Source organism: Bombina bombina, chromosome 5, assembly GCF_027579735.1.
Source record: "Bombina bombina isolate aBomBom1 chromosome 5, aBomBom1.pri, whole genome shotgun sequence".
NCBI classification, from domain to species: domain Eukaryota; kingdom Metazoa; phylum Chordata; class Amphibia; order Anura; family Bombinatoridae; genus Bombina; species Bombina bombina.
The window spans coordinates 680,762,019-680,785,790 of record NC_069503.1 but is presented as its reverse complement, the minus strand read 5'-3'; the positions used below and the strand labels follow the sequence as shown (position 1 = coordinate 680,785,790).

General features: G+C 36.1%; 1 protein-coding gene across 2 annotated transcripts in view; it reads right to left on the bottom strand.

Annotated features, from left to right (window-relative positions):
* The window catches only part of LOC128659467 (leukocyte elastase inhibitor-like), an 80,428-nt gene that overhangs the window by 34,798 nt on the left and 21,858 nt on the right, over window positions 1-23,772 (bottom strand). Inside the window, exons 1-2 of one of the 2 annotated variants that reach the window (XM_053713089.1) lie at window positions 8,774-8,851; window positions 7,515-7,698 (exon numbers count right to left, since the gene is read on the bottom strand). In XM_053713089.1, coding sequence (XP_053569064.1) covers window positions 7,515-7,679 — 165 coding nt within the window. In that variant the 5' untranslated portion in view covers window positions 7,680-7,698; window positions 8,774-8,851. Of the gene's footprint in view, window positions 1-7,514; window positions 7,699-8,773; window positions 8,852-23,772 lie in introns of those variants that run through there. The other variant, XM_053713088.1, reaches the window with a different exon arrangement.

The following is a 23,772-nucleotide window of genomic DNA, read 5'->3' as shown; positions in this document are numbered from 1 at the left end:
CTAATTCCAAGCTAACGGAGAGCACACATGCCAACCACTAAAACACAAATCCCAGGCATAGACAGCTTGTGGCTGAACCCCCTATACTGGGGCAGTCAAGGAAGTCAAATGCTTATAGCATGATAATCATAGAGGAGTATCCAGCTAGATAAGAGGTCCCTGGCATAGTGTGCAACACATGTAGGGCATAAACTCCAGAGGAAAACACAATGGCACTTTTTTTTTTTTTATTATTATTATTATTACTATATAGCTCCCTTTTTCCACGTTGCACAAACTTACAGGAACAAATCAGTTGTTCAAACGACAACACATAGCAGCACTAGGTTCACTACCTTTGATTGTATTTATTGGTATTGTAGAGTGTTGAACTGCAGTTATGTTTCTAGTTTATTGAAGTCTAAAGTATATTGTATAGTATTTGTTTCTAAACTGTGAACTTACGTTTCAAACAAGCAGTAATCACTCCCCTTCCTAATACCCCAACCAAATTCCATACTACCTTAACCTAACCCCTGTTTCTTCCCCTACCTTTGGTATCCCTCCACACCTCCACTCTCCACCTTCTCTAACCCCGAAATCCCTTTCCCCCCCTTTTTTTCCCCCTCTCTCCTAATCTCTGTTAAAGTGTGTAGATGGCTCCATTACAAAGCCGTCTCAAAAATCTCCTAGTGGTCTTAATCACCATAAACGCAAAGGGCCTTAATAGTCCTGGAAAGCATTCAATAGTCACAAGAGACCCACTTTTCAAAGACTCATGAACCCAAATGGTACAACCGCTATTACCCCACCACCTACTTTGCATCAGGGTCAACAACAAAAAATGGAGTAGGGATTTTGTTTAGCAACAGAGTACCCTTTCAATTGACCCAGATAGAAAGAGACCCAGACGGAAGGTTCCTGATACTTATATTATATAGTAGACCGATCAGACTGATAAACCTGTACGCCCCTAATCACTCCCAATCCGCATTCTTCAAGAAAGTAGCTCATAAGCTACTGGAATCAAAAGCAGTCATAACATTCCTAGGAGGGGACTTTAATACTCCTCTAAATCCAACCATAGATACCTCCGATGGCGTCTCCAGCACTCCTGCTAAGGTAATAAAGAATTTAGCTAGTAACCTTAAGAGAATTGGCGTTACACAACCACATCTGGAGAACATGCCACCCCGCCACTAAAAATTACACATTTTACTTGCACCCACACAAGAAATACACTAGAATAGATTACCTTTTCACTAACACCACAGGTCTCACAGTAACCACCAGCTCAGACATCAGACCAATTGCGTGGTCAGATCACGCCCCAGTGCGCTGCTCAATAAAATGGCGCAACACACCGGTTATGCCCTACATCTGGAAACTAGATGACTCCCTGCTTGACAATCCTATCATCAAATCGAACATAGCCAAAACACTAACAGAATACTTTGACTTAAAAACAATGGACTCCCTACAACAAACCACTATCTGGGAAGCACATAAATGTGTCTTGAGAGGTGAGTTAATAAAGCACAAAGCCAAACACACAAAACAGCATAGAGAGCATTATCAGAAGCTCCTGACACAAGTGACAGAAAGAGAGGAGGTACATAAACAAAACCCAAGAGACAAGACCTTGCAGATAGCGCTGAACCAGGCCAGGGCTGACCTTCTGCATTTTCTGCAGGCCCCGATATTAAGGCAACAATTTTTCAAGCAGGGAGATAAGGCTGGGAAACTGCTGGCTTGAGCGATAACCCAGAAAAAAAAAATCAAAGCGTATGTACACACATTAGGGCAGATAGAGCGTCAATAGCAAACATATTCAAGGAGAATTACAGCTCCCTTTATAACCTACAGATAGCAGAACAAGCGCAGGTGGACGAAGGCGCTCCCAACCCTGGACCAAACCATAGCAATGCAGCCCAGCAATACTTAGAGGTACTTGGCACACCTAAGCTCCTCAGGGAAGACTCTGAATCCCTAGAATCTCCATTCACGAGGGAAGAAGTCTTACGGGCAATCAAAGATTTGCCAACTGGTAAGAGCCCGGGACCGGATGGGTTCAGCCTCAAATACTACAAAACTTATGCAGACATTCTAACACCACATATCTTTTCTATTCTCCACAGACTACTGGAGTCCCCCGCCCTCCCTAGCACTATGCTTGAAGCACACATTGTAAATTCGGATGTCAAAATAATAGCCAAAATTCTCGCCAATAGATAAAATACATTTCTGCCCCAATTAGTATCAACAGACCAAGAGGGGTTTATCCCTGCTAGGGAAGCCAGAGGTAATACCCTAAAAGTCCTACAACTCATTACATACGCCCACAAGAACACCACCCCATTGTCCTTAGTATGAACAGACGCAGAAAAGGCGTGCTGGTGATACATGCCTCATGCATTGCTTAAATTTGGGTTTGGACCTAAGTTAATTAATAGTATATTCTCTTTATACTTTACGCCCAACGCAAAGGTCTGAGTAAACAGTACCCTTTCAGATGCCTTTTTTATTAATAATGGGACGAGACAGGGCTATCCCCTGTCACCACTGCTATTTGCCCTCACCATAGAGGCACTAGCTAGCAGCATAGGCGCTAATCCAGAAAACAAAGGTATTACAGTAGGAAAAGCGGAACACAAGTTTGTGATGTATGTGGATGATATTCTGCTAACAATCTCCGACACAATCCCCTCACTCCAAGCGGCCCTGGCGGAGTTCACCAGATACGGAGCAGTTTCAAACTTTCTCCTAAACCCCTCAAAATCTGAGATTCTGAACATAACAGAGTCCAATAGTACCTTCAAAAGGGTTAGACAACACTGCCCGATAAAAATAGTATCATCTTCTATCAAACACTTAGGCATCTCCCTCACACCACAGATAAGGGAAATGGTAGATATTAAATATAGGGCAATACGGGATGAAGTAATGAGAGAACTCTCTAACTGGAAAAACAAAAGCATATCATGGCTCGGCCCTATCAGCAGGGTCAAAATGAATGTTCTTCCCAGAGTCCTTTATGTAATTCAAACCATATCGATCTCGACTTCAACACACTTGTTGCACCAAATGGCCAGATGGCCATAGAGGCATACATATAGAACGGGATTCGACCCAGAGTCTGCCGTAAAACTCTATACCTGCCTAGGGAGAGAGGAGGTGCGGGGGTATCCCACTTAAAAACTTATCAGAGGGCTATAAATCTGCAGAGATTGGTAGAATGGTGACACAACTGAAAGAATAAAAGCATGGACGCAGTTAGACTGTGAGATAATTCATAGAGGAAATGTAGGCGCACTGGCTTGGGTGACACAACCTCGCCGCCCAGTAATAATAGATCATTATCCACTCCTTCAGGAAGTTTTTCAGTATGGGTCAAGAAAGTTTGTGTCAAGCCCTTTATATCCACCTCTGACCCCGGTAAGGGAAAATCCAGACATTGGACTGAGACACAGCTCGCAAGAACATATACGCACTTTCCCATTAACAGATAACACAATAACGCATACATTGCATCAAGGGAAAATAAAGCCCCAGACCGAACTCGTGGAATGGGATAGTCAGACATTTACTTCATGGTTCAGAGTGAGACAAAACACATTTTAATAGGCAAAAAACACCATTCTAAACACTTTGCGTATCTCAACAGCCCCCAAGACACCTAATCTCACAACTCTACAGAATGCTTCTCACTGAGAAAACCAAAAAAAAAAAAAAACTTGGTGTTGGCCAGAATGCAGGAGATGCACTACAAATTCCTGAGTTGCTGGTACCTGACACCGCAGAGACTAAAAAAAAAAAAAAAAAATCTACCCAAACACGAGTGGAGAGGGCTGGAGGGGCCTTCGGTGAGAAGTGCATGCTGCTTCACATGTGGTGGACCTGTCCCTGCATTAGACCATTTTGGGATGAGGAGTTGAGGAACATGGGCAGGGTCTTAAAATCAACATCACACCTAACACATGTCAACTAATATATCATGACCTCCCCGGGACGCACAGGGGGGAAGATAGTCAACTCATACTCCTGATGCTTATTGAAGCCAAGGGGCTGATACCTAGGTACTGGAAATCACAACAAACTCCAACCCTATTGGAGTGGAAAGCAAGAGTCGGAAATCTTCTCCGACTCGAAAGATATCACTACAGAAAGTCAGGGAAAATTATGACACACTAACTCATGCAACTGACATGGGAAGAAGAGGGCATCTAAATTTACAATCATGCACAACAGGATACTATGATCTTACCCCCAAGGCGCCAACTAGGAGTTCGGCAGCTATCAACTCTAACCCCCCTTTTTTTCCCTCCTGTCTCCCTCTATCTCTTATATCACCCCCCCCCCTCCCTCTGATCCCTTAATGTCAATATTCACTTGTTTAAAAATGAAAAATATTGTAAAACAAGCTCAGATAGGTGGGATCTAGTCCTTCACCATGGTGCTAAAATCACTGGACATTACTATGATGCATCTACTAAGAACTTCGACTGGGCATTTTTGGCAGGACCATGGTTAGGCCTGTCATTGAATGTTTATCATTACATAATGCTTGCCCTTGTTGTACTGTTTGTTTTTCAAACAATAAAGCTTGTTTTTTTTTAAAAAAAAAAATAATCTAAAAATAAACCTAAAAGTAATCCTTTCCATATGCAATACTCAGCAGCTGGTATACCAAGTAATTGGTAAACTTTCGGTTAAATACATTTTACAGTACATTGTCCCTTTAAAATCCCACTTGTGAGCTGCAAGCATTTTGGCTCTCAAGCACAAATTGGATGGCGATTGGTAGGTATGTGCAATGTCCTGCTCGGGGACAAGAATGCTTGTCTTTTTAGAAGGGACTATTTTTTTAACTCTTTGAACATAAAATATATTGGAGTTTGTTCCCATAGTTATTCTGAAATCCTGATTTCAAAATCTTTTCACTGTGTCTGCTTGACTGTTTAAAGCAAACACATATGCTTTGTTCTGTTCTATTATCTTCACAATATTAATCTTTTAATATTTTCCTGATGAATTGTATTCAGATTATGATCTTATCAATGCCTGTTAATGATTATTACTAAGGATTTTAACTTCCTGTGTAGAATTGAAATTGAACCATATAGATTTGTTTTTGGACCTATCATTCATTAAGACTGCACAAACCACATACACATTTTTTTATAATGTTATGTTATCAAATGTGATGTATAATATATATTTATTGGGTTGCAAAAACAAGTAAGCATTAACAACTCCGTTAAGAACATACCTACTAACATCTGGCCACTTTTTGACCACACCAAACGATTTTCATGGAAATATTTAGGAGGCCACTCTTGGGTCCCGTAAGGTCTCATCAGTAAAAAGATATAGCAACATATAGCTCATCTCCTAGCTTTAAATTATATTGTCTTAAAAAAAAGAAACATCAATTGTTAATCTAATAAGTATTAGAACACAGTTCCTGTAGTGGTTAAGCAGCATGTATTGCTAGAACAAGCAATAACCTTAAACATCTGCGTATCTGGATATTCAAACAAAAAGAGATGGCCAATAGCAGAAAAGCAAAACAATTAGTACAACAGAGTTTTTGAAACTAAGGGAGGAATTGAGAGATGATATGAACAGAGATAGATAGATATCTGTTTGCTGCCTGGTATATTTTAGTATGTTCATCCAACACCAATCATACGAAAGCATCATAAACCCCAATTAACTTTTCATTAACCAGGCAGTTGGAAACTAGCAAGTAAGATTTTGGAAACGCTACTATAAAACTGAGTGTACCATAAGATGTCAACATTTAAATAAGCTGGAACCAAAGTCCCAAATGTCAGACAGTACTTTCCAGGATTCAGTGTGGAGTTAGATTCATAGACTCTGTAGTCCAAAAAGAAGACTCAGGCAACCTAGCTTCAGTTAGTTCCCAACCCTTAGGGTTGCTGTATGAGTTGCATCTATAATTAGACCTTAATTGAGGTATTGAAGAGGCTCTAATAATATTCATTGAAGCAAGTAGTCATTAATGAACCACAATGGTAAGGCCAAGTGATGTAGCTAATCCATCCTTCGCTTTAAAATTGATCATAGTGACTTATTCTTTTCCCATAGGACACCCCATTTACAAATAAAGGATTAAGTGGAATCATGAAAATCCTATAGAGCACCTATTCAAACTCAGAAAAGTTCTACTGGAGGAGCACCTCAAACTCCCACTTTCCCACTATGGCCATGATATGTATATGAGCTGTGATAAAAAAAAGCAGGTCTGGATGTTCTGATTGCTTCCCCAGATGTGTCCATGGCAACAGGGCAGATAAAGGTAGATCAGGAATCAATAGGAGAACTTTAAAGTTTTAGCCACTAAATTAAGTGTGACTGACAGTACAGCACATGGATCCACTAGGGGAGGGGGTAGGAGAATGCCACACATGCACTGCTGTTGAAGTCCTGTACTCAGAGTTGTAAATAAAAGACACCAAAGCAACTCATAAAGTTCAGTGAAGTGTAGCTAGATCCATATACATTTAGAATATGATGCCTCTATATGCTGATATACAGAGGAATTAATCAGCTTGTCCTCTCAGCATCAGAGTAAGTCAGCCATAATCGCCAACACCGACTCATTCCCCCAACTGAGTTGCAATATATATATATATATATATATATATATATATATATATATATATATATATATATATATATATATATTCTTTTTTTCTTCAGTGCTTACCAATCTGTATATTTTAATACATGGTCTAGACCTTCCCAAATAAATAATATATATCATCAATATATCCAACCCATAGAGGAACCCTATCAATAAGTTCTATGAAATATTCTGGGAAGACAAACTCACTTTCCGTACATATTAGAAATATATTAGTGTATGCTGGTGTACAATTAGTAGCTATGACACATGTATGTACTAACTTATGTATTGTTTTAGTTACTTGATCAAATTTGTAGATATAATTATATATACTTTAGTTAACAGGAAAATAAGTTTTATTGCTGTGTTAATTTGTTTTAAACAAATCTTTTAAGAGATATTATGGGCCAGGTTATAAGTGGTGTGCTAAATCATAGACTTTTATGGAGGTGCTGAACAAAATTCATGACTGATATCCCTCAAGCGCTAAGCTTATGGTCTGCAAGTATAGGGAGCACTAAAAAAAGTAGCTGCCTCACAAAGATGCTCAGGTTAAAATATTTAACGATCTACTTGTAATACTACATGTTCCGTTAAGGTTTCTGCAAGGCAGAGTGCAAGATAACACACCCCACTTTAATGTTAGCACTGCATGTACAATTATCCCAAAATCTTTAATAGTCAAAACTAAAATAAAATAAAATAAAAATGCACTTTGCAATGCACTTCCATAAGTTATCTTGCCTCCTGTTCTGGTAATTTAAGTCTGAAAATAGTAGTTTCCATTCCCACCAGAGAAGTGAAATGCAGAACATTGACACTTCTACATGCTGCACAGTGATTGGCTGTTATGTGATGTTATTTTATTCATAATACAAATTACCTTTCCCATCTGTGAAGCTGTGTTGCCTCCTGCGCCAAGGTACACCATTGCAAGGGCTGTGAAAATACTCATAGAAGAGTAAATCAAATTTTGACATTCTGCAGTTGTACTAATTTCTTTGAAAAGATCTGTAGTGAACCGGTTGTTTGCTGCACATATATCCATTATGACATCAGTGACAGATCTAGAAAAGATAAGAAAAATTGGTATTATAAACTGCATTTACATTTTTTAGTAGGTCGCATTTTATAGCTTAGTATATCCATCATAAAACATAGATACAATGATTTTAACTTAAAAAAAAAAAAATAGGATTAGTCTCATCTGTAAGTAATTTATGATAAATTTAAAACATTAAAATGTTTCTCAACCCTTTCATAATTCTTTTAAGTACACTGCATAGTAGTGCAATATCAAATAACTTAAGGGGTCAAAGCAAAACATATGGGTTTAGATGGTGAAAATCTCAGACGGACCAGAGTATTCTGTTTAAATTTTTACCCAGGGAGTTTTTAATATTTTTTATTTTCACTCAGTTTACACAGAAAAATAGCATTTTTTTTATTAACCTATAAAAACTATTTTTGACATAAAAAGAGCTATCAATGGAAGACGGTTTCGATTAGCTATTTACAATATTTTATAATCACATTTTGAAAAAAACCTGTAACCACGGGAATAGGGCCCTCAATTCCTCCTGTATGTGTTTGTACATTTTGTCCTGTCTCTTACAAGTTTTATACTATTGTTTTTTTTAAATGAATTGTATCCATGGACAGCGCTGCGGAATATGTTGGCGCTTCATAAATAAAGTATAATAATAGCTAAACAGTAGTGTTTATTAGCATTCTCTTAGTCAAGACATAGGGGCCTATCTATCAAGCTCAGTATGGAGCTTGAGGCCCTGTGTTTCCTGGCGAGCCTGCAGGCTCGCCAGAAACACCAGTTATGAAGCAGCGGTCTAAAGACTGCTGCTCCATAACCCTGTCCGCCTGCTCTGATGAGGCGGACAGGAATCGCCGGAATTCAACCCGATAGAATACGATGGGGTTGATTGACACCCCCCTGCTGGCGGCCGATTGAGTCTGCAGGGGGCGGCGTTGCTGCTGGTGCAATGTTGAATACGGAGAGCCTATTGCTCTCCGCATTCAGCGATGTCTGTCGGATCAGGTCTGACAGACATATGATAAATAGGCCCCCAAGCATGTATACATTTATCAGCTTTTTCACAAACAGTATTTTTCACTGAAATTATTTACCCGAAACCTAGTCCTAAAATCTTCTTTATGTTCTCCTGTGTTCAGGAATACCAGACATGTATGGCGCCGTCTTTGGTTCCGGTAATTAGAAGGCTCCTAATAAGTTTTAAAAAGACGAAACCCAAACATTTTCTTTCATAATTCTGCTAGAGAATACAATTTTAAACAACTTTTCATTTGACTTCTATTTTCTAATTTGCTTCACTCTTTGTTGAATAAATAATGCACATGTGTGAGCTAACTACACGGGGCATCTATATGCAGTTACCAATCAGAAGCTACTGAGCCTATTTAGATATGCTTTTCAACAAAGGATACAAAGAGAATAAAGCAAATTAGATAATAAAAGTAAAATGGAAAATTGTTTAAAATTGCATGCTCTTTCTAAATCATAAAAAAGAAAAAAACATTGGGATTTATGTTCCTTTACGTTAAAATACTCTCTGATATAATGTCTTTCTACTGCCTGTTTTGTTTTTTTCCTTTTAAAATACATATAATCATTTCCTAATGTAGATATCACTAGGCAAAGAATGACTATTATTGGTTCTTTGCCTCTTCAGTGCTGCCTGGAACAGCATTTCTCAGCTCTCAATAGTGAAAGCAAACAAATGCCAGCAAATCACATGGACGACTGGACGTGTATCTGCTTTGCAGTAGTACTTAGAGATACACAACTATAAAAGTGTAAGGAGCATGTTTTTTTTAATGTGCTCCGGGAAACGGTCTCCAAGGACCAAGAATGTTAAATGAATATGCTGTAGTTAATCACCTCTCCCTGACAACTGTCAGAGGTCATCATACTATATGAGGGGGTACATATAGGAGAGGGCAACAACATCATGCCTTTTTTTTTTTTAAAGCTTTATTTAAAACCAACATGTGGTAAAGTAGAAAATAATATGGTTATTTCACACCACGCAGGGTGTAACATAAGGAAGCACTTCATACAAGATAAACAATGAAATAAAGAAGATAAACATGAAATAGTATGAGGCAATATACTTTGCAAAATATAAAGAAAAATGCTTTGAACATTCCTTTTACCACAGTGTTGATGATTTTATATTTGGATTAAAAGTAAAACAAACAATTATGGGGATAATACAATATATGAATGCGATTACGGATTATATTAACACAACAATGAAAGAAAAAAAAACAAAACAAAAAAACGGTTCCTCTTCCTCCCTTACAATTTAGTCTGAATTAATAGGCTTTTCTATAACTAGAAACCCAAGATACTGGGAATTCTTTTAATAGAACTAGTTCTGCAAAAGTGTCAGTGCTCAAAAAAAGGGAAACTTATGTTTTTCAATCTGTAATGAATATAATTTGATTGTAGGTAAGCATCCCAATATACATGTTTTTCTTTTTTTCTTCTTTTGCAGCTTTCATTTGGAAGGATTCATATTTTATTTGATTTTGTACTTCTTTGATTACAATAGACAAATGAGGGGCTGACGTGGCTTTCCATTATTTTACTATGAGATGTCTAGTTAATAGAATTATGGTATTTAATATTCTGGTCTGAATACTGATACCGGATACCTGTGTATTTAAGGAAATAATAGTTTTTGGTACCAAAGTAATATTTGTAGCATATCATTTATTTAGCCAGAATATAATTTTTTTCCAAGTCTGCATCATTTTAGGACAGTACCAAAACATGTGTAATATATCTGCTTTGGGATATGCACATCGTGAACATATAAATAATTGAGGAGGAAACATTCTTTATAACCTAGCAGGCGTGATATAATAATTATTAATAAGTTTAAGATGCGATTCCTTCCAGCTCATAGATATCTGACATTTTAAATGTGGAGAAACTTAAATTAATTTTTTGTGTCTCTAAAGTTTGAAAATAAAATTATGCCAGAATAATATTTTTTATAGAAAAAAGACATTCTAGATTTCTAAGAGAACAGTGAATAATAGCTCTAAGAACAAAAGTGTATGATAAAGTTCTCAATATCCGTAGAAGAAAAGATGTCTGCTTCAGTCAACCAGTCAATCGCTATTTTGGCTAGTGAGGCAATATTATATAAAGTTATGTGAGGTAGTGCAAGGCCAGCCAGGGTACGTGGCTGCATCATCTTTTTGAGTAAGATACAGGGTTTCTTGTCTTTCCAGATAAATCTAGAAAAGATGTTATGTAACTTGCACGTGTCTGGCGCTGATAAAAAATAATGGTAGGTTTTGTAGTGGGTATAGCAATCGGGGGAGCACAGTTGTTTTCATTAGGCCTACTAGTGCTGATAATAAGATGGGAAGAAGTGCCCAAGCTTCCAGATCCATTTAGATTTTTTTTAAAAAAGATGTAGAAAATTAAGTGTATACCATCTGTTCGGATTAGGATGAAGATATAAGCCTAGATATTTAAGCGTTTCCACCGTTTTAAACTGGAAATCTTGTGCACTAGATCTAATTTTGTTAATCCACATAAATTCACTTTTATCACAATTTATTCTATACCTGGAAAAGGAAATACAATTAAAATGGTGTATGATTAATGGAATTGTTTGCGCTGTGTTCTGCAGAAAAATCAGCAGATCATCTGCGTAGAGGAGAATTTTTAGGCTATGTGACCCCCATCTTTATCCTATAATAGTATCTCTGAGCCAGATTGCAAGGGGTTCAAGTGCCAGATTAAAAAGGAGAGGGGATAATGGGCATCCCTGTTTCGTGCTTCTACCCAGGGTAATTTTTGGGGTGAGAGTAAAATTAATTGATAAATAGGAAATTGACTTATTGTATAAATTATGAATAAACTGTAAAAATTCATTCTTAAAACCAAATTCATCAGCTTCTCTGAATAAATGTTCTCATGCAATTCCATCAAGCGTAACAATTGCTGCATCCTGTCTAAGTTGTATATCATTAGTTTTCTGTGTATTCCACATATAGTCTATATAAATTATAATTTTCCGTATATTTTTCAAGGAATTCCTAGCTGACATGAAGCCCGTTTGATCTGGATGGATGATCTTATCTAAACAGGAAGACATCCTGTAAGCTATAATAGAGGTCAAGATTTTGTAATCTGCATTTAATACAGATATGGGTCTGTAAGAAGCAGTCTCAGTTTTTACCTTTTTTAAGTATCAAAGAAGTATTAGCTGCCGAAAGTAGTTGGAAATATGCATTTTTGAGCAATAGTAATTATCAAAAGGCTTTTCCAGAGTATATTTAATATAATTTGCTAATATTTTGAGGTATTCTACTGGTAAACCGTCTGGGCCCGCCGCTTTATTTAGCCTAGCCTTCTCTATAGCCTTCAACATCTCCTCTATTGAAATCGGGTTATTTAATGATGTTAGATCTGCATCTGCAATTTTAGGTATTTTGATTTTGGACCAGAACTTTTCTTGATTTCAAATATTACTTTTTCTCTCCGAGTATAATTGTTGATAGTATGTAAAAAAAAAAAGCCTTGTTTATATCTTGATTATCAGTATATCCATTTTCCCCTTCTTTAATTGCCAATATATATAGTTTTTAATTTTCCTATTTCTTACAAGTGTGGCTAAATATTTGGCCGAACATCCATGGAATCCTCTATAGTGCATATTAATTCTTAATTCCTCTTCTTGCTATTTTTGTTTTAGTAGTACGTCCCTCTTTTGTCTGGCTTTACTATATTTACTCCAATTATAACTACTATGATCGTTATAATATTTTCTGTAGGTATTTCTAACTTGATTGGCAAGTTGCATTTCCGTTGCGTTAACTTTCTTTTTCCTAGTATGCATATATGCTATAATCTTGCCACGTAAAACAGCCTTTGAGCCCCCCCAAAAAATTCTATGTTATTAAAATAAGTAATATCATAGGTAAATAGTCTTTCCATTTATGTTTCAACCAGAATGCAAATCTGGAATTATTATACAAATATCTAGGGAAGAAAAAAACTATTATTTGTATCTTTTAATTTAACTAGGGTATCAAATGAGACTGATATAATTGGATGGTCTGATATCATTATTTCATTTATATGGGCTTCTGATTTAACAATGGGTAAAGATTCTGAACTTTATATATTCGATTCTAGAAAACGTTTTATAAGATTTTGACTCGCATGTAAATGTACATAGATAAGGGTTTTTAATCCTCCAGATATCTGTTAATTTCAATTTATTACAATTTTTTTTTTAAATATTGAGCCTGGTTATTATATTCCTTCCGGTGTTTTATATCAAATATTTCTAGTTCAGGACATAGACATATTAAAGTTGCCTCCTACAATAAGATTTTGATTTATGTGAGGAAATAGTTTAGCCTTGATTTTTTCCCAGAATATAAGAGCGGTTCTATTTGGACCATAGATATTACATAAGATTAAGTTAGTCTCATTGATTTGAATCTGTAGTATTATATACCTAGCTTCTATGTCAATTTTTACATTGATAATCTTGTACGTCAGTTTTTTATTTAGAAGTATGGCAACCCTACTTTTCCTGCTTGTGCAAGGGGTGGCTATTACTTCGCCTACCCATTAAGATTTTAATTTGGGTATGTCATTATCTTTAAGGTGTGTTTCTTGAAGGACAACCACACTCTGATAAAATGTACCTGTAGTTTTTATTATTAGTTTGCGTTTTATTAGGGAAGTTATTCCTCCAACGTTCCAGGACGTAACATTAAGAGTTTCCCTGAATTTTGTCATAGCAGAATTTGTATATTTAAAAACATATCTTATATTGGTGAGGGGGGAGGTATAAAAAAAAAAAAAAAACCTCCTTATAAAATTTAAAAAAATAACATCCATACAAAAATAAAATCTAGACATTATGTACAAAGAGATGGTACCCTTAACTTTTATACAGTATGAATAATTTTCCCTTTCAGAGAGGGTATATAACACAATTTGCCCTAATTAAATCTAAAGTAAATGTGAGAATACTCTGAGCTGGGTGCATATTAATTATTTGCAATAAATTCTTTAGCTTCTGCTATAGTATTCAAAGTGATCCTGTTGCCATTTTTCTCTATTATAATTCTGGCTGGGTATATCAAATGGGCATCTAGACCTCTATCATTTGCGTACAATAGAGGGCCACCTGTTTCCTTTTTAAAAGGGACAGTCTACACCAGAATTTTTATTGTTTTAAAAGATAGATAATCCCTTTATTACCCATTTCCCAGTTTTGCATAACTAACAGTTATAATAATATATTTTTAACCTCTGTGATTATCTTGTATCTAAGCCTCTGCAAACTGCCCCTTTTTTCAGTTTTTGACAGACTTGCAGTCTAGCCAATCAGTGCCTGCTCCCAGATAACACTGTGCTCGTACACGAGAAGTTATCTATATGAAATACGTGAACTAACACCCTCTAGTGGTGAAAAACTGTTAAAATGCAATCTGAAAGAGGTGGGCTTCAAGGTCTAAGAAATTAGCATATGAACCTCCTAGGTTAAGCTTTCAACTAAGAATACCAAGAGAACAAAGCAAAATTTGTGATAAAAGTAAATTGGAAAATTGTTTAAAATTACATGCTCTATCTGAATCATGAAAGTTTATTTTGGCCTAGACTGTCCCTTTAATGCTGTCTCATTTGAAAAATCTTGAAAGAGCAATATTTTTTTATTCACTGTGGTAAATGTTTCAAAGTTTTTATATAATTTGAGCATTTCGATTTTATCTTGGAACCTTAACAGTTTAAAAATGCACATTCTGCTTCTTAATGAACCATCTTCATTGAACTTTCTTGGGCCTACTCTGTGAGCTCTTTCAATAGCTAACGGGAGATGAAGGGGGTAAACCCTAGAGCCTGGGGTAATAGCATAGATGTGAAATTTAATATTTATGGGAGGCCCACTATTCTTACATTATTATGTCTAGAGCGATCTTCTAGGTCCTCTGGGCGAGATTGTAGATTTTGAATCTTAGATTCTTGTTTAGAAAGGGCACTATCTTGTGTGTTGACAAGGTCTTCTAGATAAGAAATCCTGTTCCCTGCTTTTGACATTCTGGAAGCAAATAGCTTCACTTCCACAGACAGAGCATCTAGATTAGCAGAAATACTTGTCAAGTCTTTTTTAATTATATCAAATTGTGGTGTGAAAAGTATGACTGAGTTAACGATTTACTGCTAGAATCTATACTGACATATGAAGCTTTGTTTTATTTATCTCTTGGTTTGACAGGCATTATGTGTGAATTTTGTTTAACCTGTGTGACAAATCTTTCCATCAAAATAGAGGGTATATGATATAAAGTGTACATTGAAAAAAACAGAAACACGGTGCAACACCACTGTCTTAGTGCAATCAATAAATTGTTAGGTCAGTGTCCAAATGCATACACAGAGGAGAGTAAAAAATTAGGAGTGTATGTTTTTGGGGAATTTTTTTATTTTGTTTTTTTATAACACATCTGCGATTTAGATATTATGTTATATGGGAAGGTGTGTAATATATATTCTCAAAAAGAAAATAAGGAGCAAAACAAGAGGAAATACCTCAGAGTGCTAGCCTGTCAATTGAATTATTATAGCCACAGAAAAGTATAAATATTACAAATGTCCGATATTCCTATTAACAGCGATGTGACCAACCACAATCTATTCGCAACAGAGATTATGCTTACGTTATTATAGGCTGTACTAGTAGGTTGTACTAAGTTAGGGATCTAGTGCTCTGTTATAGGTTTATACTAGATAATGACACTTTTTCTGCCTAGGAGGTCGAATTTCTAATATTAGAGAAAGAACATAAATTATCAATTATAATCAATCAATACAATACACATGATATACTTTCTATGATAGAATTATAAAAGTAATAAGGCTGGTAGACCTATTCTTTTCTTTAGAAACATATAGTAATAAAGAGGAATATGCCTTATAAGGATAGCCCATTAGCTTGTTCCAAAATATATAACTTGAAGTTCATATAAAGTTTCTAATGCTCTTTACATATATGCATATGTTGAAGAATGAAATGCTCTTTACATATAAGCAATATTTTCTCTGTCGTGCGTCCCACAGTGATATCAGCCTTTGAGAATTATTGAAACAGCAAATAGCCTATGAGAGGCCTTAAATTAGAACCAATGTGTCCCAAAAGAGAGTCAGAGACTTTGTGTTTGAGGTTTGTGCAATAAAAAAAATTTCCTTTAGGCAAAAGAGCCCCTTGCATCCCCTGAGAGATGTTTGCAGTGTCCAGCTTATTAGATAATAAAAAGAACTACTAGCATATACTTTATTATCACTCAAATAGCATATTTCTTAAGCATATACGTTCTTAACATATATTTTACTACTGGTATCTGCGTATATGACTTGATAGAACTTGCTGCGGCACAATGCAGTTTAGGTGAATATATATCAACAGTATAATCAGTGAAGATGTTGGTCCGTCTGATAGGCACATTTTAACATGTAGATTCACAGTACCACCATACAAACGAAAAAAAATAAAAGGCAATACCTGCGGTTCAGCGGGTATATGTACAGCCCAGTCTGGCAACAGAAGGCTACGTGATGTAATCCAGTCAATGCCTGGATACACCAATCTGCAGAATTGCGGGGCTGAAGAGATGTTATGCATCACAGCTTGACTCCTGGATCTTGTTAACCTGCGATGACGGGCATGATGTTCAGAATCCCTCCAGGTATCAGCAGCTCTGTCCTCGAACAGTGGGGTCAGCCGTGAGCCTTTGGTATCTGTTTCTCTGCTGGATGTATGCCGCGCCACGTGTTTCTTTTTGTTCCTTGTATGACTGAAGCTTTATGGTCCGGGAAGCAGCAGTTTGCTCAGCGCCCTCAGGTGAGGTTGTCTCATGGGGTAGGTCGCTCTATATAAGCGGCGGGAACCATTTGTGGTAAAACCGCTGGCCAAAACACTGCCGTATGAACTTCTAGCTCCGGTGGGCAAAAGCAACGCCAGGTACCACGACCGAAAAGTGGGAACCCCAAAGCAACTTAGGGGCTAGGTGGCACGGAGCTGAGGTATGGATCTCTAGACGCCACTAGACGCCAACATAGAGCGTGTTACTTCTTAGCTCCACCCCCAACAGAAATCCATTATCTGTTACAATACCCTTTTTTTAATATATTTAAAATATATATTTAAAAAAAACACACACACTGCCTAATTTTTAAAAGCAAAATATTTAATTACTCTCCCTTCTATAAAAGTTTATTTATTTTTTTTTGTCCCTTTAAAGCATTATAGTAACATAACAGATGAGACTGAAAAAAAGATGAAAAATGTACATTGAGTATAACTTTCATAGATATTGTGTGATTATGAACATTAAAAATACCAGTCAATGGAACAGACAGCGACTTCTCCTACTGGACCTGATATTCAAAACCTCACCGCTCAGGCGAGATATTCTAAGAAATCTTGTCAGTATCAGTATGGCCCTTAAATTTTTTCAGAAACACAAATTTTAACTTGAGAAATGTTTATGTTGCTATGTAGTGTTCTGTGTGTGAAACAGACTCCTACATACAGGGTCTAAATAAATCCCAAAGATATTGTGTGAATATCAGGCCCACTGCGTGAACTTTGTGTTTAAGATAAAACATCTTTTCCTCCATTCCAAATGGTTGACAATCTAATTTACACTGTTCATTCATGAGTTTAAAAGGAGATGGGAGCAAAATTGCACTCTTACATGAAAGTTTATTTTTTACTTCTGTCTATATTATCTTTAACATCTAATTATCTTCTCTTAAGTAGCAAGGCAAAAATATAATCAGTTATAAGTTACTTATATTATACATGTAATGGACATAGTTGATCTACTTCTATCAGATATGTAGCTAGTATACTAGAACTGAATCTGCAAAGTTATACGTTGTTGCTTAAATCATACATGTTGCATTTAGATTCTGGCAGACAAGTTTCAGGCCAACACCCAGTTTCACCAGGAGTCATCACACTCTGTTCAAAAATAAATTTGTAGAGATGTAAAATTAACGTCTGAGGTTTTAAAACTCATACTTTGCTTACACCAGATTAATTATATCCAATATTTCTTATAAAATGACAACAGAGCTTCCATATATCTAAATATTTCCCCTCCCTATTTCATCTCTTCATTGTAATATGAGTTAGTCTAGTTTATTTCCCTACGGATAATTGTACAATAAAAAAAATGAGATGTTTAATTCCTGATATGCAGTCACGCCTTTATTAAGAGCCTTAATGAGATACAGTGACATAGCATAGAAAGTGGTGTTTAGGGATGGGCGGATAGGCTGAACGTGCGATTCGTTTTGAATGAATAGTCCTGTGGACATTCTGTTTGGACAATTAAATGTTGATGAGAAGAAAAATCCATTAAAATTCGGTAATCAAATGTTATTTACAGTTTTTGAATGTTTATAATTAGATGGAATATTCACATTTGATATTTTGAATGTAACATTCAATTTAACAAATACTGTTCAGAAGTTCAATAGTTCATGTGGTAGGAAGTTTAGTAAAATTATACATAATAGATCCAAATATATTGATTCAAATTGTTCTATTTCGAATATTGCATAATTCGAATATTAAATTTAAAGAGAGCATTAGAAATATTATTACAAATATATTGATTCTAATTTGGCAAATTAGAATATTGCATTATTCATATTGAATTATTAGAAACATTTGAATGGAATATTACATTTAAAGATATCATTACAAATACTATTACATTAAACGAATGTTAGAATGTTGTACAAACATTCAAATTTTGAAATGAACGAACAAAAGTGTTAAAAAAAAATTCTAATGTTGCAAAACATTCGCCCATCCCTAGTGGTGTTTATCAATCCCAGACTAACATACTGTTCAGTTTGAGTCAATATTTAGAGTATTAATTTAGATTAGGATTATTATTTTTTTTTATAGAATGACAAACAATGATTATGTTAGAGCTTTAGGGCACTCTTGATTTTAACCAATGGAGCTGGGGAGAGGTAACCATATATTTAAAGTAGTACCTGTTTTCCAATACTTCTATCTATCAAGGAATAAGGCCCAAGCTGAAACACAATCTGATTTATTTCTTCTGTTTTTGTTGTACTCGTTCCAAGTATTTTAAGTTCATTTCTTTTCTCACAAGTAAATCTCTAGAATTGTATGCTCATGCTCCATTTTACTTGTATGTTTTTCCATTTTAGCATCTGTCATTATTAATAGAAACATTTGTATTAACCTGTCATTTGCCTTAATATATCTTAGGCAACTACATTGTCCAGATTTATTTTTTTACTTAAGACCTCCAGGATCTTATTTTGGCTCAAGCCAACTAGGTCTGTGCCTAGGGCAGCAGGATTGTAGGGGAGCAGCAAATTATTTAAACAGTTATATTCAAGCAATAGTGTAATCATAAAATGCTATAATACATTTGAACATTTTCTTTTTTAACTTTTAAGTTTCTATAGCTATGGAAAAAAAAGTGTTCTTACAATCGAAAGCACACACTGCAGATTTCTCAAATGGAACCCTGCTACATATCCATCTTTAACGGCATCAGCAGAGATGATAAGGAAAGATATTACAAACCAAGTTTTGTGAACAAAATGATAGTGGCAAGTTGCTGGCAAGCCTTGTCTGCTCAGTATCAAGTTAAACATGGCTCCTATACATAAGGAAAATGGTGAGAGAAAATACTGCTTTAATATTCCTAAATAAAAATAGAAATAAAAGTTAACTGCTTTCATAATCTTCCTATTCAATACTCCAGATGGGAAGTCAGCACACTTGATATGTGGGGCACGGAAGGAGACTTGTCAAGTCCAAAATTATACTTAAAAATTCAACCAGCTTCCAAATTTTAAAAAAGCCTTTATTTTTCAACTGTGTCCATAGGTACAAACAAACAGCATTCCAGGCCTGCAGTAACTAAGGGTCTATTGCAGGCCTGAAACATTGTTTGTTTGTACCTATGGACCCATTTGAAAAATAAAGGTCTTTTATAAAATTTGGAAGCTGGAAGCTGTGTGAATTTTGATTCATAATCTTCCTGCCAGGGTGTTAAAGGGACAGTCAACACTAAAATTGTTGTTGTTTAAAAAGATAGATAATGCCTTTACTACCCATTCCCCAGCTTTGCACAACCAACATGTTTATATTAATATACTTTAGAACATTTAAAACTCTAAATGTCTGCCTGTTTCTAAGCCACTACAGACAGCCTCTTATCACATGCTTTTTTATTTGCTTTTCACAACAGGAGACTGCTAGTTCATGTGGGCCATATAGATAACATTGTGCTCACGCCCGTTATGTTATTTAAGAGTCAGCACAACACAGCACTAATTGGTTAAAATGCAAGTCAATAGATAATAAATAAAAAGTAAAGTGATCAGGGGGCCGGCTGTCAGAAGATGCTTAGATACAAGGGCCTCTAGTTATCAAGCTCCGTAAGGAGCTTGATGGTCCCTGTTTCTGGCGAGTCTTCAGACTCGCCAGAAACAGCAGTTATGAAGCAGCGGTCACAAAGACCGCTGCTCCATAACCTGTCCGCCTGCTCTGAGCAGGCGGACAGACCTCGCCGGAAATCAATGCGATCGAGTACGATCGGGTTGATAGACACCCCCTACTTGCGGCCTATTGGCCGCGAGTCTGCAGGGGGCGGTGTTGCACCAGCAGCTCTTGTGAGCTGCTGGTGCAATGCTGAATACGGAGAACATATTGGTCGCCGTATTCAGCGAGGTCTGTCGGACCTGATCCGCACTGTCGGATCAGGTCTGACAGACCTTGATAACTTGGGGCCAAGGTAATCACAGAGGTAAAAAGTATATATACTGTAATTGTGTTGATTATGCAAAACTGGAGAATGGGTAATAAAAGGTATTATCTATCTTTTAAAACAATACAAATTCTATTGTAGACTGTCCCTTTAACAAATACCGCTCCATTGTGCAAGCTGGGGCTGAAGCACAGGTAGATATAGACAAATATCCTGATGAGAATCTCATACATGAGTCAGATAGCCAAGCCAGCATGGATGATGTAACACTCAATGTAAGATTCAGATTATACAAAATATAATACTATATAAGAAATAAAAATTAAACATTGCTTTGGTCCTCTGAGACACATGTTGGACCATCACTTTTCTATTATTTTTTTTTGCATTTAAATTTTTATTTTAACAAGGGAAGATTTAGTTTATAAGGCAGTTCCCAGCTAAATAAACCATATTTGAGGGTCCATACTATTCTTTCAGTGTGCATGCAGATGCAGTGACTAAGGTTTTTAAGAAGCTGTTCCCTAATAAGTAATATTAATTACAAATTTAAATGATAAAGATACACCATAAATGTAGAGCAATTGTAAGTAGGGATGGTTAAACATAGCAGCGCATATTTTTGCCCTAAATACGTTTCTCAAATTAATTGACCAATAAAATGCACACATTTTTCTTGCATATCGATTAACTAAAGTTTTAATACACTTGTAAAGTTATGCAAAAATCAAGGTCTATATATGAGCATAATACTTCTGCATCAAAAGAAGAACCAATTAGATAATAATTACAATGAGTAAAAATTAAAAGTGCTCAACACCCATGTAATGTATTTTCCTCTCCTCAGTTCACTGCTAGCAGCGTATCTGGTGCGTCAGTGACAAGAGGCACATATGTGAAGCCACCAATCAACAGCTAGCTCCCAGTACTGCTCTGTCGCTCATGAGCCTACCTAGATATACTTTCAACAAAGGATACCAAAAGAAAGACGCATATTTAATAATAGAAGTAAATTGGATTGTTTTATAAAATTGCATGCTCTTTCAGAATCATGAAAGTTTAATTTTGACTTCACTGTCCCTTTAGTTACAACCAATTGATTACTCCTATTACCTATAAAGCAAATAAATAACTAAGTATTGTCCTCAGCAAACAAGTGCAATGAAGTGTGTATTATTCTGCTGATCAACACACAGCAGTGATTTAACCTCTTGATTCCAAACAGCAACTTCTCCTAAAGGGTCAAATTCAAGGCAAGAATTGTCTTGCTGAGATTCATTACAAAACTAAATAAGCAATGTCATATTTACCATGTTCATTCATTGTTGATCTGTATTCAGTTTTAATTGTGTAAGCACAATGAAACATGTCACTTCATGTTGAAAATAAGCTTATAATTGAACATAAATTATTAGGGACAGGAAGTAAAACAATTCCTGTGTTTTCAGTATCCATATAAACAGACTATGTCAACAGATTAAAAAACAAAATCCCCTAGAAAAGCTGCATCTACAATACACGATTAATGGCTGACCAATAGGTCACAAGGCTGTTGTGTAATTTTCCTCATAGCCAGGTGTAATACAGCGTCATCTAAAAAGACGTACAAATAAATTTTTCAGATTCTAAACTACAGTCATTGCCTCAAATAAAAAGCAGGTATTCGAGACAAATAAGTTCTGCTTGAAAATTAGAAAATACAGTGTCCCCAAATGAGAAACTTCAGATTTCCTAAAATTCATTATGTACACTTGTTCATAATGAACTGCTACAGGCAGTATTCAAATTCTCACCAGGTTTCCTGTATTAAATAGGAAAGACCAGTATTTCAACTGTACGTCATCCAGTAAATTGAAAAAAGAAAAAAAAAAAATGTTTAAATTAAAACTGGTTTTGTCTGATCTGAACTCTAATGTAGGCAAATGATGGCTGACTAGAAAATTAATTTCATCCATACCTACTAACATTTCCTGGAGGCTTTCCAGGACAGTGAGATTAGGGAATTTGTGGGCAAAGGCCCGTCAGTTTTGTGGGCGTGGCTGAGTGCGTCATGGGCAGAACTAGAGCAGTCCTTGAAAAACAGGATGCCAAGAGCCTGCCAGAGAGAAGCAGGATTAGACCTCCCAAACCATGACAATCCCATAGAACCCCGGATAGTTGGGAGTTCTGATTCATCTGATGTCCAGTGTAAGCATATAACAGGGGTCACAGGCAATTAAGTCTGTCCTGCACACATGGAACCTCAGCTCAAAGAGCTGCAGCCAATGGGGTTTGATCAAGACCCCACCTATATCAGTCCATGGGTCATTCACAGGTTATTCAGTATTTTTGAGGTGGTCAAATTGATAGGAAATTGGCAATCACTATTCACAAAACATGCTTAATAAAGAAATCGTGCAAGACAACATTTCTATATTTCTTTCTGATACTACAATATCACTAATGAAATTACTCTCATTAGGGTTATATGAAAATAGCCCAACCGCTATGCTAACAAAATATATACAGGTATTGCCAATAGAGAATAAATACATTTACCACAAAATATATATTTAAAGTACATTAACTTAATATTGCAAAAATATGTTTAGGAATATTGCAACTGTCCATCACTTAGATTTTTTTTCCAGGCGCTGTGTATATAAGAAACGTTAGCCTCTTCCCTCTCTCTCCTGCCACTGCGATTGCAGAATCTCACTCTAAGCTGGAGCATTTAGCAGGTTGCACAGGGACCATTGCTAGAGCATGGCAGGTTAAAAAGAACACATTTTATCCCATATTATCCATTGCTTCTTAAACTAGAGGTTGGGACCCAACAGTGGGGGTGGGGGTTGCTTAAAGGGACAGTCTAGTCAAAATTAAACTTTCATGATTCCGATAGGACATGCAATTTTAAACAACTTTCCTATTTACTTTTATCAGCAAATTTGCTTTGTTCTTTTGGTATTCTTTGTTGAAAGCTAAACCTAGGTAGGCTCATATGCTATTTTCTAAGCCCTTGAAGGTCCCCTCTTATCTTAATGCATTTTACATTTTTCACAGCTAGAGGGCGTTAGTTCATACGTGAATATAGATAACATTGTGCTCAATCCTGTGGAGTTGTTTATGAGTCAGCACTGATTGGCTATAATGCAAGTCTGTCAAAAGAACTGAAATAAGGAGGCAGTCTGCAGAGGCTTAGATACAAGGTAATTGGAGAGGTAAAAAGTATTTAAATACAACCATGTTGGTTATGCAAACCTGAGGAATGGGTAATAAAAGGTATTATCTATCTTTTTAAAACTATAACAATTCTG